Source organism: Pangasianodon hypophthalmus, chromosome 19, assembly GCF_027358585.1.
Source record: "Pangasianodon hypophthalmus isolate fPanHyp1 chromosome 19, fPanHyp1.pri, whole genome shotgun sequence".
Classification (NCBI taxonomy): Eukaryota; Metazoa; Chordata; class Actinopteri; order Siluriformes; family Pangasiidae; genus Pangasianodon; species Pangasianodon hypophthalmus.
Genome location: NC_069728.1, coordinates 542,967 through 557,320, shown reverse-complemented (window position 1 = coordinate 557,320; position 14,354 = coordinate 542,967). Strand labels below are relative to the sequence as shown.

At 46.1% G+C, this 14,354-nt stretch overlaps 1 protein-coding gene across 2 annotated transcripts; it reads right to left on the bottom strand.

Annotated features, from left to right (window-relative positions):
- Positions 1-10,578: 10,578 nt before the first annotated feature.
- LOC117599769 (uncharacterized) lies at positions 10,579-13,174 on the bottom strand. Of its 2 annotated transcripts, XM_053241985.1 has the most exons (6): positions 12,123-13,174; positions 11,998-12,042; positions 11,874-11,921; positions 11,483-11,782; positions 11,328-11,393; positions 10,579-11,223 (listed from the first exon to the last, which is right to left on the bottom strand). In XM_053241985.1, exons 1-6 carry the CDS (start codon positions 12,133-12,135, stop codon positions 11,033-11,035), a joined length of 663 nt encoding a protein of 220 aa, XP_053097960.1. In that variant the 5' UTR covers positions 12,136-13,174; the 3' UTR covers positions 10,579-11,032. The 2 variants fall into 2 exon arrangements, with proteins under 2 accessions (XP_053097960.1, XP_053097961.1); XM_053241986.1 differs by lacking the exon at positions 11,328-11,393.
- Between the last annotated feature and the right edge of the window lie 1,180 nt (positions 13,175-14,354).

The window sequence follows — 14,354 nt, the reverse complement described above, 5'->3', positions numbered from 1 at the left end:
GCGATGAAAAAAGCGTATTACGATCCGGCCGACCCCGGTAGCTTCGGAGGGGTAGAAAGACTGCGAAGGACCGTGCGGGATGAAAAGGGGAAGCCACCGTCTGTGGAAAGGGTAAAAGATTTTTTATCGGAGCAGGATGCTTATACTCTACACAAACCGGCCAGAATACATTTTACTAGAAATAGAGTTTTTGCCCCGCGTCCCTTGAGCCAATTTCAAGCCGACCTGTGCGATATGCAGGCTTTATCGGATTATAACGATGGGTACAATTATTTATTAACGGTCATAGACGTATTTTCCAAGAAAGCTTACGTTAGAACTCTCAAAAGAAAAACATCCGCGGAGGTGGTAAAGGCTCTAGAATCCATTTTCTCTGAAAGCCAGACGCCTGTAAAGTTACAGACCGACGCCGGAAAAGAATTTTTTAACAAAGCTTTTGAAGGTTTGATGAAAAAACATGGCATCGTGCATTTTTCCACATACAGCGAACTCAAAGCTTCGGTGGTCGAAAGATTTAATCGTACTTTAAAAGGTCGAATGTGGAGATATTTCACGGCTAACAACACCTTGCGATACCTCGACGTGCTGCAGGACTTGGTGAAAAGCTACAATAACAGTTTTCACAGCAGCATTAAAATGGCGCCGGCTCAGGTGACCTTGGAGAACGTTGATCGAGTGTTTCAGAACCTGTACGGTAAGCCGCCACTCCGGAAGGCTGGTTTGAAGATGGGTTTTGAGACGGGGGATCTTGTCAGGATATCGAAATTAAGAGGGGTGTTTGATAAAAAATACGAACAGAGTTTTACAGACGAGCTTTTTTCGGTGGCCGAACGCCTCCCTCGCGACCCTCCGGTGTACAGACTGAAAGATTATGACGGAGATCCGGTCCAAGGCACCTTCTATGAGGCCGAGTTGCAAAAAGTAAAAACGGACGGGGGCAAAGTCTACCACGTGGAGGAGATTCTGAAGAGACGTACGGTCAGGGGCGAAAATCAGGTCTTTGTACGGTGGAAAAACTGGCCCGAGAAATTCAACAGCTGGATCAGAGAGAGCGATTTAAAAAATATATAAAAAACGGACGACGTCCGTGAGGGTTCATCATTTCTCAGTCATGTACGGTCAGAAACACGCGGGTTTTTACATCACCCTACCGTCCAACGCCAGTCTCGATGTTTTTAAAGATAACAAAATCTCCAGTTACCGCGTGGATCTGGCTCAGCATATCGATCTGGAAGGGGAATGGGAGGTCGCCTTGACGGAGATTTCCTATCCTCACACGTGGTATACCGTACCCGAAGAACGAGCATACTATGAATATAAGTTTAAACCAGAAACCCCGGAGACGAAGAGCAAGGTGCGTCGTCACAAATTCCCAACGGGTTTTTTTGCTAACTTGGGACAGTTCAAAACGGAGATGGAGGCCTCGTTTAGAAAAATCAACTCCGATATTTACCTGTCCTACAACAATTATCTGAGGAAATTCGATTTCCAAGCGGGTGGGCAGACTCATGTGCGGTTTTACCCGCCGCTCGCTTACATTATGGGTGTGAGACCGGGAGAATGGATAGAATTCGACAGGAAGCTGGCCGATTACCCAGCTGATCTACGAGCTGGATTTTATCACATGTTCTGTTACTGCGACGCGGTTCGCCCTCAGCTGATAGGCGACGCTTATGCTCCGCTGATGAGGGTGGTCGACGTGCGCGGAGCGTATGGGGATGTGGTAACCTTACGATTCGATCTGCCGTATTATTTACCCGCGAGCAAGCGCCACATCGAGAACATAAAGGTCGAGATAAAAACGGATCAGAACCAAGAGGTTGAATTCACTTACGGGAAGGTCATCGTGACGCTTCACTTTAGACCGAAAACATATGGTGTATGAATCTATATAAAATCCATCCTTTAACGCGACCGTCATTCGCGTATAGGCCTGAGAGGACGAAGCTACGTTTGAGGGTGTCGGAGAACTAATTAAAAAATAAAATGGCTCGGGTACTAGCGATGGAAGACCCTCACAGATTCGTCCGATACTACGAAAATCAGGCCGGAGGCGATTTAGGAGGATTTTACGGAGCCCCTGTAATGTACGGTCGTGGTATCGGCTCTATATTCTCAAAACTGTTTCGTTTTGTATCCCCTCTGCTGAAAAAAGGGTTCGACATTGCCAAACCCCATCTTAAAACGGCCGCCACCCGTATCGCTACGGATGCGGTCGGTAGAGTTGTGGGGAAAATGTCGAACTTCGACGATCGGAAAAAACAAGAGGGGTCAGGGGGCATCGTGGTTTTGTCGCGAAGGGTGAGGAGACGACCTCCGGGGGAGCGCCTCTCGTCGAGTTCTAATAAACGTTCGACGGGTAAGAAGAAGAAAACAGTTGGCAGAAGCGGTCGTTCGAAGAGGAAACCCTCCCGGAGCTCCGATATATTTTAACCGACGTAGGGGAAATTCAAACAAAAAAAAACATGGCTCTCTTGCATCAGAAATCCCACGAGTGCACGCTGCGCGAGCTGGATCTATTTTCAGCACCAATGACACAGCTTTCGATCGAAGATAAAATATACACCGAAATCTCTCCCGTGTCAGCCATCACGGACACGGGACCCATCGAGTTTTTCATCCCCGGAGATGGGGAAAAGTATCTCGATCTGAATGACACCATGCTGCATCTCCGCGTAAAAATCACCAACGCCGATGGCACGGACCTGGCCGACGCGGCCGCGGTAGGGCTCATCAATTACCCTCTGAATACGATATTCAGTCAATGCGACGTCATTCTGGGGGACCGTCTAATCTCACAATCGAGCGCCACACATCCCTACCGTGCCATGATCGAGACTCTGCTCAACTTTTCACCGGATACCCTCGGGAGTCAATTCACAGCCGGTCTTTTTTACAAAGACACCGCGGGAGCGATGGATTCTGTAGCGATCGCCAACGGTCCTAACAGAGGATTAAACAAGAGAGCCGAATTCAGCGCTAATTCTAGAGAAGTGCACCTGCTCGGCCCACTCCACGGGGACATATTTTTCTGCGAGAGACTTTTGCTGAACTCGGTCGACCTGAGGGTCAAACTGACACGCGCCGGAGATGCTTTCTGTCTTATGGGGGCGCGCGACTCGGGATTCCGACTGAACGTGCTGGGAGCGTCTCTCTTCGTGAAAAAAGTGACCGTAGCCCCTGCTGTGCGGTTAGGGCACGCGGCGGCCCTGATGAAAGCCAACGCTCTCTACCCTCTCTCACGCGTCATCGTGAAAACCTATTCCATCCCAGCAAACTCTAGGATATGTAACCAGGAGAATCTATTTCTCGGAACCACTCCTAAATACGTGGTTTTAGGTATGGTGCACCACGAAGCGTTCACGGGGAGAAGAGACCTATCCCCGTTTAACTTTGTACATAACGACGTAGAATATCTGGCTCTCTGTCAGGATGGTAGACAGATCCCCGCCAAGGCTTTCCAGCCCCAATTCAACAACAGACAATCCGTCAGGGAGTTTTACAACATGTTCATGGCTACGGGGAGACATCTGAAAGATTTACCTCTGAGTATTAACCGTAGCGAATTTAACGAAGGATACGCCCTGTTCGCTTTTAATCTCAACCCAGCCGATGACAACGATGCGTTGTCGGTCGTATCGAGCGGTAATTTGAGACTGGAGATGAGATTCAGAGCGCCTTTAGCGAATACCACTACTCTTATCGTCTATGCTTGTTACGATTCTATTCTAGAGATTGACTCTAAAAGACAGGTGCTGGTGGATTATTACTAAACATGGATAATCTTCAGCTAGAGAGTCTTTTGCGGCATCTTCCGAGGAACGTATTTCGTGGCGTGTGGGCTTCCGACCACCTACCCTCTCTGAATCCTTCCTTTAGACCTCCCGCCTACTTCGTGGTCAACACGCACCCTGCTCACATGCCCGGCGAGCATTGGTTAGCATTAACCCTGGAAAAGGAGGGTGAAGCCACATTTTTTGACTCTTACGGATTTCCCCCGGACTTTGCGCATTACCCTTCGACCATCCTGCAGTTTTTGGAAAAACGCTCCGAAAACATCAAGTACCACAGCACTCAGCTACAACAGTCTATGTCTACCGTATGCGGTCATCACTGCGTCTATTATCTTTACCACCGAGCCAGAGGCTTATCTTTTGACCAAGTTTTGTCTTTGTACAACGAGGAGGACTTGATAAAAAACGATCTTATGGTGTATGACTTTGTTAAAAATGTGGGTTAAAAATAAAAGCGATTACTGCGGTGGGGCAGGGTTGCTGTTCTTTATCTGCATGTGAATACAAGTTGTGAAAAATGAAAGACTGTACGCATAACGATTCGATTAATTAAACTCTTTATTGACAAAATATTTGTCTCAGACATTTATTATTATTATCGCGAATACTCGATCCATCGAGGGGATAGAACGATTCGTTTATTGCTCCTGAACTTCTTAGAGGTGAGAGGTGCAGGGGGTGTGATCCATCACGGGGATAACGAAGCCGAGGTGCTTTTAGGATGTGATTTTAAACCGGTAACGCTACCCTCCTTCAGGGAACGGTATTGTTCTCGAGCGTGCGGGTTATTTACCGAAGATAATGGGACGTTCAGTTCCGATAAAGTATTCAGAAATTGCATCCAACCGGCGGGAGGGAGTGTTTTTTTCTTATAGGAGAGAGAAAGATGTTTGAATAAATCGATCATATGAGACCCTTTCGCCGTCTCACCCTTATAAACAAATTCCCCCTTCGAATTCCATCCCCCGCCGTTCTCCTTTAATTTCTCGACGATGTACGCTGCGTTCTTGCGACCCCGAGGGGGTAGGCTTTTCAAAACTTCATCGCCCGTACGGTCGAAATCGCCCCCGTCAGACGCACGTGCGGTTCGAGAGGGAGAAGAGGAGGGGTGCGGATCTCCCACACGGGCGGGGATCCGAGCCCTCTCCTACTCGTCAACCTCCCCACCTTCTCCATCCTCGGGTCGCTCCCGTAATGTCAGAGTGACTCTACGCTCGTCGCGCCGATCCTGCTTCAGCAATGTCAAATATCTCTGCAACAAAGCGTCGTATTTTTTAATTTTTTCATAAGAACTCAGCCCCGGCTCGTTTAACACCTCCCTCATTTTATCGTTCAAATTGTCTTCGGCGGTTTCTCTGACCGTAGACCGGGTCAGACCGCTTAACCGACGGGGTGAGACGAGAAACATTTTCCGAGCTTTCTTCAAAGTCATTTTATTTTTTATTGTCTACTAGAGAGCCCTCCGATAAGATTCCCTATCAGAGGTATGACGGTCGAGAGCAAAGGTAAAAGAAACCCTCCAGTCTGTTTCTTCAGAACCCTATGTTTGCTCTTTAAACAGGTTTTTTCATCCGCCAACAGCCTGATAATTTTTCTCCACTTTTTGAGTTTTTTGTATTGCGAAGGTGTTAAGGGGATGTTACCCTTGAGAAGGTTTAAAGAGATCTCACACAAGGTTCTGACGAAGTCGGGAGAGCAGTATTCGAGAATCTCTTTACGTTTCCGGGGAGCGGCGTAGTACAGAGCCGCCAGCAAGGGAGCGTTCCTTTTTATACGAGTCGTCATGACGTTTTTGGGACGTACACGGTCGAGCTCTGGTGAGGGAGCAGTCCGCTCCTCAACCTGTATCTGTCTGGGCACCCCGGGGTGAGGTCGATGATTAAATAACCGTGAGGATCTCTGGTGGCATCTTCGAAACATTCCAAGAAATAACCCTTTTGTGAAGGAAAGATCTGATGGGCTAATACGCTCACCTGTAGTTTATCCCGAGGGTTTTTAAACAATACCAGATAATTACTGTTCAGGCTGATGGTACGGTTGTGTTTACCTCGCTGAAACACGTTTTGAGTCAGCATCATGACGCTCATGTTTCTGTGGTGTCTGTACTGAGTGAAAATTTTAACCACTTCAGGATGTTCGGATGCTTGAAAGATAACATCGTCCAGAATGATCAAATGGTTTAAGTCCTGAGGAAACAGGTTTTCATCTTCGAAAGAATCAGGAAGCCCTTTGACAAATTTTATCTTTTTATTCATTTTCTGCAATTCATCATACATAGGCTGGTAAGAAGTGTAGACCCATACAATGTTTTCGGGTACGACATTCATGACACTTTCAGAACATTCCAGTACACTCTTTACAAAACAGGTTTTCCCACAGCCACTAGGGCCCGCTATTATACAAGAGAAAGGACAGACGAACCTGTGTTCGAAATCTGTTTCTTCTATAACCTCGAGATGTGACATTTTATTTATTTATTTGCCCCTCCAAAAAAAAAAAATATAGATTAATATCCGAACGGCAGAGTAGTACCGTCCGGAAAGAGTTGTCTATTGTCGTATACAACCCGAAACTTTTTCTGAAATGTCGAGTTTTTTAATGAGAAACCCTTTTTATCACGTGTTATTCCATGCTGTGGGATCTCGATAGAGCCCGGCACCCCTCCCTCCCCGGAGATCTTTAGGTAATCCTCCACCAGATCTCTGACGCTGTCAAAGTTGACTCTCTCACTACATTCTACGGTCTGTGTGATCCCTTTGACGCGCATCACCACTTTTTTTTTATTCTTTGTCTGATAGGCGTAACTCTTGGGCCCCGCTGCCGCAAACTCCTGTATGCTATCCCCGCCCAATTCGTCGGTCAGGTCACCTAGGTAATTACCCAATTCTAAAGGAGTCTCCCCCTCCTTCACCACATAAATTAAACTATCCGTGTCTGTGTAAAGAACTCTGTCCCTCAACCTTTCCAGGTAGCTGTACAGTTTGAGACGCGCATGGGCTGTGGTGAATGCGGCTATGAACACATTACTCCTTCTGCCTGGGGGTTGAATGCAACGGTCGCTGAATCTCCACCTGATCAACGCTCTCTGGTCGTCCAGAACATCAAAGTAATCGATCACGTATTTACCGGAAAACAGATAGCTGAAAAACTTTTCAGGATCCGATACTATCTCGGTGCGGAGCAGATCGTCTCTCTGAGCAAACTTCCCCCAAAGACTATTGAGACAGAGTTTAGCTACCTGTCTCTTGGCCGGATTCGCCTCTATCTTTTCAGGGTCTAATCGGACCCCCTGACGTTCCAGATACTCACTGACGTACATCTCCCTGCTGACCGGATCCTTAGCTTCGGGCGGGTAACCGGACGCTTCCTGCTTTCCTTTTAAAAACAAGTGTACGTACCCTGTGAACACAGAGTCGCTGCTTTTATCGAAGTGCCATACCTCCGTGATTTTAGCCACTCTGTAGCCCATCTCCAAGGCTTTGTTAAATTCTACAGTGACCCACACACCCGTCAATGCTCGGGCGTCATCGTCATGCGAGCACGGGTCTCTCTGCATGCATGATTCTGCACATGTGCGACACAGAGGAAAGAGCAATTTACCGCTCTTGCTTTTGTACGGTAAAACAGGGAAAAAGAGCCCACGAGGCGGGTAGACTGTGGCTCTGATGAGACCAAAGTAATTTCTAGGGTCTCCGAAATCTTTGTATATGATAGTAGGGTGATCTAAGGGATAAGAGCATGCACTGTTAACGTATGGATATAGAGAGGTGACATCGACGTAGAGCACCTTTTCCCCGGGCCCCGCTGTGTGTCTCAGCTTAAGAGCGCTCGTTCGACCTCCGTAAAGAGCAGCGCGAGGGACCAGAGGCTCCGGAGGATTAAACGTACGGAGAAACTCTTTGACACGTTCACAAGATTTTTTCATCTCGTGCCACTCGTGTTCTCTCACCACCGTCACGCGGACGCCATGTTCGGACTCTAACGTCCTCACTCTCTCCTCGCTGTTCAACCATAATTCGCCGAATCTGACGTCTCTCAACGGGCACGTCTCCGCAGGGTCGCAACACGTCGGACACCCGTGGTAAAAGCACCCGTGATATTCCCACGCGTACTTTTCTCCGTCAATCTCGGCGTAACCGTCTACAAAAAAAGGACCGATCTGCTTTTCCCCCCTATTTAGAGCGTGCTGAATAAAGATTTTTTCTTTCGCCATGATCCATTCTAGCCATTGGATGGACGCGTGCGAGAATCTTTTACACCCCCGGGTGTAACCGTAGGGGCATGGTATGGCCAGCGTCTTAGGAGTCATATAATTTGTGATAAACACTTTCATGCAGGCTGACGCTATGGTGATCGAATCGAACGGGTCCACCCCCGTCTCTCCGAGAAACTGATCTCTGAATTTCATGCAACCCTGGGAAAGTATAACCACGTCGTTTTTACAATAATGCAGAGCTTCCTTCCTAAAGTTAAAAACGCCCCGCGCTGCCACGTCGTACCATTCGTGAAAATCTTGACGTTCCCGCTCCGACATGCGTTCTACCCCATAATCGGAGGCGGGTGGGTAGGGTCCTACGTACTCGAGATGTTCGGCCGAGCTGAATTTATGAGGAAAATACCCCTTGGTCTGATCGGTGAAACCTAAGGCTTTTGGGAAATCGCTAAGACGCATGGGTAGGAAAGACAGAGAGTCTATGAATTTTAGTTCATAATGAGGATCTTCAAAACTGAGGATTTTACTCCCCGTCATGAGAATATGTCGAGGCGATAACCCCTCTTTCAGCATACCTTTCAAAACCAGATAGCTGTCGAACCCTTTGGCGTTGTGAGCGATAAAAACGTTACGTCTGTAGCGCTCATTTCTGAAATACATAAGAAAATGTTTAACGCATCCATGACCGTAAAACCACTTCTCTTCGCCTTTCAATGTTTTCGCATACACCAGAAAAGGTACGTGCACGCCGTTCTCTGTGGCGAACGTTTCAAAGTCATAAAAAATCAAATCAGGATGGTCGGCTCTCACGGGGAGAGGGCGAATGTAACACCTGTGGTCGGCTTCCAGCTCCCTCGTTAACGTCTCCCCACAGATTCTACATTTCGGCTTAGCGCAACGATGACCATTTCCTACACGGGTGCTCGGTCCTGTGTTGTAACACAGGCCGCATCTTGCACATTTTTTAACGAGCTCGCAGAGACTGACCGACCTACCCGTTACAAAGTTCCTCTTACCTTCTTTGTGACGGGCGAAACACGCCGGGGAACGACACTTTCTGAGACAGTCCGAGCATTCTACAGGATTGTACTCTTGCATGGGACACTCCCCATTGTTACAAATATGACAATAGCCCCTGCAGGAATGCACATAGGAGCAATTAAAACCCTTGTAGCAATAATTACAGACGAATCGCGTGCCTATAAAACCCTTGAGGTTTTTTATCCCGTAATAATGGTTATCCAGTAAAAACAAAAACAAAGTTTGGGAACGGTCGGGGAAATCTGTTTCGAAATGCGAGAGGGTGTTAGACGTTCTGTAAAACACTACGATTTTACGTTCTAAAATGTCTTCGAATTTTCGCACGTCGCTAAAGGCGACGGGTGTCTGCTCGTCCAGACCGACGGCTCGCTGCCACTCTCTAGCTTGTCTCTCGCACTGCCCATCTGTGAAACTGCCGTTACACACGTGAGCTAGACTGATGGCGAAGCAGAGCTGATCTCTGCGGTCCTCTGTAACGTACAGGTGACGTCTTTTTTTACATATGATTTCGCAGTCTAAAGTTTTCTCCAACTTACGTTTTCCCCCTCCTCTAGGGTTCCGCACCACCTGAACAATCAGATCCACTCTTTCATTCGCCACAACCCCGGTGTTCGACTGTACTAACCGATCGAGCATATCTTCAAAAACGGGTAGAATATTTTCACCCGTGCCGTCGGCGACTACCGACGCGTGAACTCTTACATTTTCACCCTCTACACTTAACTGTACCAAGTCCCCCCTCCCAGCTACGGCTCTCGCATCGTCGACCAATTCCCGAATGAGACCGATCACGTTTTGATAAAACGTAGCGATATCAGGCTCATCCCCTGGTGGAGGGATTGTTAACACGCGTCTCATTTTTACAGTATTAAAATTCTCGTGCGTCGTGACTTCGATTTCTCTTTCACCTCCTCCTCCTCCTACCTGTGTCTCTTCACTATCAGCACCGCTCCCATCCCCTCCACCCCCTCCTTCTCCCAATTCTACCGCTTCACCCGCGACCCCTCCTTCTGGTACTTCTTCCTCTATCCCCTCCCCCTCACCCTCCACACCTCCTTCTACCCCCTCACCGCGCGGCCCTCTTTCCCCCTCTTCTTCTGTGCTTATAGAACGAATAGCGGCCTCGATTTCCAGAAATGGATCATCGTGCCTATTTAGACCGAGGATTGCATTTTCTATTGCCTGTAGAGGATCTTGCTGGATCATCGAGGCATTATTGTATATGTCCTGCTGCATGTCTATGCGAAAGGAGGGGCGGATAAGCCGTAGCCCTTCTACGCTCAGCCTTAATTCGGCAAGGACCCGTTCTAAAGTCTCATCCATTTTTTTAAAATTATATATGTATTTTTTTATTTTTTTTTATGAAATGTATTTTATATATATTTAATATATATATATATATATATATATATATATATATATATATATATATATATATATATATATATATTTAATATATGTATTTATTTTATATGTTTTATAGTGTTTATATGATTTATAATGTTTATAGTGTTTATATTTATAGTGTTTTATAGTGTTATGTTTTTTGGTTTATCTCGTATGGTTTTACTTTTAACGAGGGGTCTAAATAAAACGTCACACCTCAGGGTTAAATGATTTTTTTATTTTTCTTGCACACTTTTATTATATAATTTTCCCCCTATCTATAACCCAGCATTCACAATGTCAGAAATATTTCCCTGATGCTAACATACATTCGAAAACATGAATTCACAACATCAAAATATAGCTCGACACGGACATGCATTCAAACCTTTCACACAAAACCTTTTTCACACGCGTTAGAAAACGTGGCGCTGTAGTCACGAATCAGGTCGCGAATCAAATCGCTCGTTATTTCAGCGAGTCGCAAGATTCCGCTGTCACGGCGCTGGCGGAGAGGTGGCGCTATTCTCAACCGACGGGCCCGTTCAGGTCTCGCTTCCTGGTTAGAGACGCTGGCTGAAAAAAATAAAAACCCCTATCAAAATCTTATACGTATAGGTATATAAAGAAGAAATACAAAAATATACAACGTATATATACCGGCGCGGTCAGCCTGAGGAAACCTGCGCTTAAACAGGGGTCTAGTGGGACTCTGGCGCTCTCTCCGACTTCGCTCTGCTTCCTGATTCGGTTCTGGGCCGTTATCCGATTCGGTCTCCGCTTCGGTCTCTGTTTTAAAAAAAGAAGGCGCGTGTCAAAAAAAAACGTATTATCACACACACACACACACACTCGCGCGCACGCGCACACACACACACATTTATAAAACACACCGTTAATCACGCTTTGAGATCCACAACCCCCTTCCCTGGTTGAACACGCGGGTGATTCGACTGAATCTGTAGAGGATTAGAAGAAGAAGATTGTCTAATGATCCTTTATATTTATATATATATATTTGAATAATAAAATTTGAAATAATACAAACCTGTAAATAATCGCTTCACTAGAGACGCTGTCTTACTGACTAATCTCCGTCTCTTCGCTTGCCGAGGCGCATCACAGACTTTTAAAACTGGTGTCACGCTCGCGAGTTGCGGCCTCGCCGGTCTCGGAGTTGTTGATATTTCTATTACGCCATTTCCGCTTCTCGGAGGAGAGGAGGGAACGCGACGATCTCGCGAGATCGCTGGCGAGGCCCCTGTTAGAATCAAATCCAAATCGTCCGCGAGACTGTCGCTTCCCGATCCTCTCGCAAACTCATCAGGATTAATTCCCCGTGTAAAATCTGTCACGCGTAGTAAAAAAAAAAAAGTTTTTTCACCAGAACTAAATAACAGAGGTCAAAAACAAAAAAAACACAGAGAGAGATACGGTACCTGGGTCTGTCTGAGTGAGGCTAATACCCTCTAGTTCTTCCGCTGTAACTTTATTAAAGAGAAAAACATATTTAAAAAAGTACAGAAGAGTTAAAATAAAAGAGAAATTAATAGAAAAGCTTACCCTGATACTCAGGCACCTGGTGAATTTCAGCTTGAACTTTTAAAGCTGAGAATACATAAAGTGATTATTTAAACAATGTTTTTAAGAGAAAAGAAATACCTTATAATTTCAACAAGTTTTCTTACCATGAGCCATCATGTCGATCCCCGAATTTCTTCATGGAAAATGTTAGTCCGTCTCGTTTCTTATATACCCTAAAGTTCTTTTCCCACCGAAACACCTGTCACAAGTTCTCGAGCAACCATATACACCTGGCGCATCATATCATCTCTTTAGAGGGTGGAGGGGTAGACTGTCGCGACCGCTCAGTCAACACGTGCTCTGCGGCCGCAGAGAATCAGAATGAATGAATCCTGGTACATGAATTAAAATATAATTTTAAAATATATTTTCAGAATATGAGGATCGCGCTGGGAAACAGAATAAAATGTGATGCTCGAATTAAAATCTATTTTTTTTTGCATATAACAGAGATTCCGTTTATGTTGCAAAAATAAATAAATAAAGTATTAATAAAAGATCCGAAATCGCACGATACAGGGAGAAAGGGGAAAAAAAGTTCATCACTACGACCATCAACTCTGACTAGCTTCAAATAAATCACTTATACACAGCAGTAACACATAAATAATTTGTACATTGTGCATTAAATGTATGCTTGTTGGTAAAACTTGGCTAAATATAAATAGCGAGACTAACCTAACCGATGCTAAGCACTGGGTTGTTTTTTTTTTTTTTTTGCTAAACTCTTCCAATTGGGGAATTTTTGCTAGCTAGCTTTAATCCAAATTTATCTAAGATGTATTAAATATTAGCTAAAGTTTAAGACTGGAACGGCATGACACTAGCCGCCTGAAATCCGACCTCGTGCGCAGGCCGGATAATTTGCACGGGGCCCCTGACCAGGGGGTGAGGGGGTGAGAGAGAGAAAGGGGGTTGAAGCGCGTGAACGGACCCCCGCTCGGAACTCAGATGCGCGTGAACGGACCCACAAAAATTAGGGAGGGGGATCGGGGCGGGACATCTGCAAAAAAAAGAAGAATCTCATTGGTTGAAAGGGGGGCGGGACTACCCACCACGGTGCGCTCTGATTGGATAAAAAGGGGAGGGACCTCGTGACGTGGCACACTCTGATTGGACGAAAAACTGTCAAAATGCAGTTTGATGAAAGGGGGTTCGTATTATCTCTGAGCAGTTTGAGTTGGAAAAAAGATTGTGGCTGCATTTGCTCAGACCCGGAAGCGGCAGCGGGCACTCACGCTCAAGTGGAAATGGGCTTACCTCAGCACAAACTGGTCACAGAATCTCCCACACGATGGGGATCAAGACAAAAGATGATCCATCAGCTGTTGGAACAAGAAAAGGCCATCACACAGGTTTTAGCCGCTGACAGATCAACAAGACACCTGGTGCTAACGTGGCAAGATGTAGAGGTCCTTGATTCTGTGAGCAAGGCTCTAGGTCCTCTCCTCAAATTTACTGATGCATTCTCTGCTGAAGACTACGTCACCATCTCATGCGTAAAGCCTGTTCTTGAGTTATTCAGTCTATCAAAGCATACAGCTGCATCTGAACCCCCTCTTGAAACAGCAGAAGACACCCAACTCACTCAAGGTGCCTCCAAGAGACCAAAGAAGACCCTTGGAAGCTTTTTCAAGGGCGCAGCAACAGAGAAGACAGCCGTGTCTGAGAGAGAAAAAAATCACAGCTGAATTACACAGCTACTTGAACTGTCCACCAGCAGACAGCGAGTATGATCCTCTTATGTGGTGGAAAATGAGAAGATATGACCACATCACTCCTATCTTATCCACACTGCATTGGCTCCCAATCAAATTTCAGATTGATTATAAAATACTACTATTGACCTATAAAGCACTAAATGGTCTCCCGCCACAGTACCTGAGCGAACTTTTGGTCTTTTATGATCCGCCACGCCTACTCAGATCAAAAGGTGCAGGCTATTTGTTGGTACCTCGAATAGTGCGGGCTACAGCTGGGGGTAGAGCTTTCTCTTACAAAGATCCACAGTTATGGAACAGCCTTCCACTTAGTGTTTGGGGCTCAGACACAGTCTCAGTGTTTAAGTCTAGGCTGAAAACATATTTGTTTAGTCAAGCCTTTTGTGAATAGTTTTTTCTTAGGTACAGGGTAAGGTCTGGAGGGTTCACAGGCATAGAGTGTTGTGGTGAACTGGGATGTTTGGATGCTGTCTCCTCCCCACTCTCACGCGTTCACTCAGGTTTGTCGACAGTGGAGTGTCTGGCTGCCTTATGTCCCAGGAGCCCTCATGTCTGTGTTAGCTTCTGGCTCTCCCTTTTAGTTATGCTGTCATAGCTAGTCTTGCCGGAGTCCCT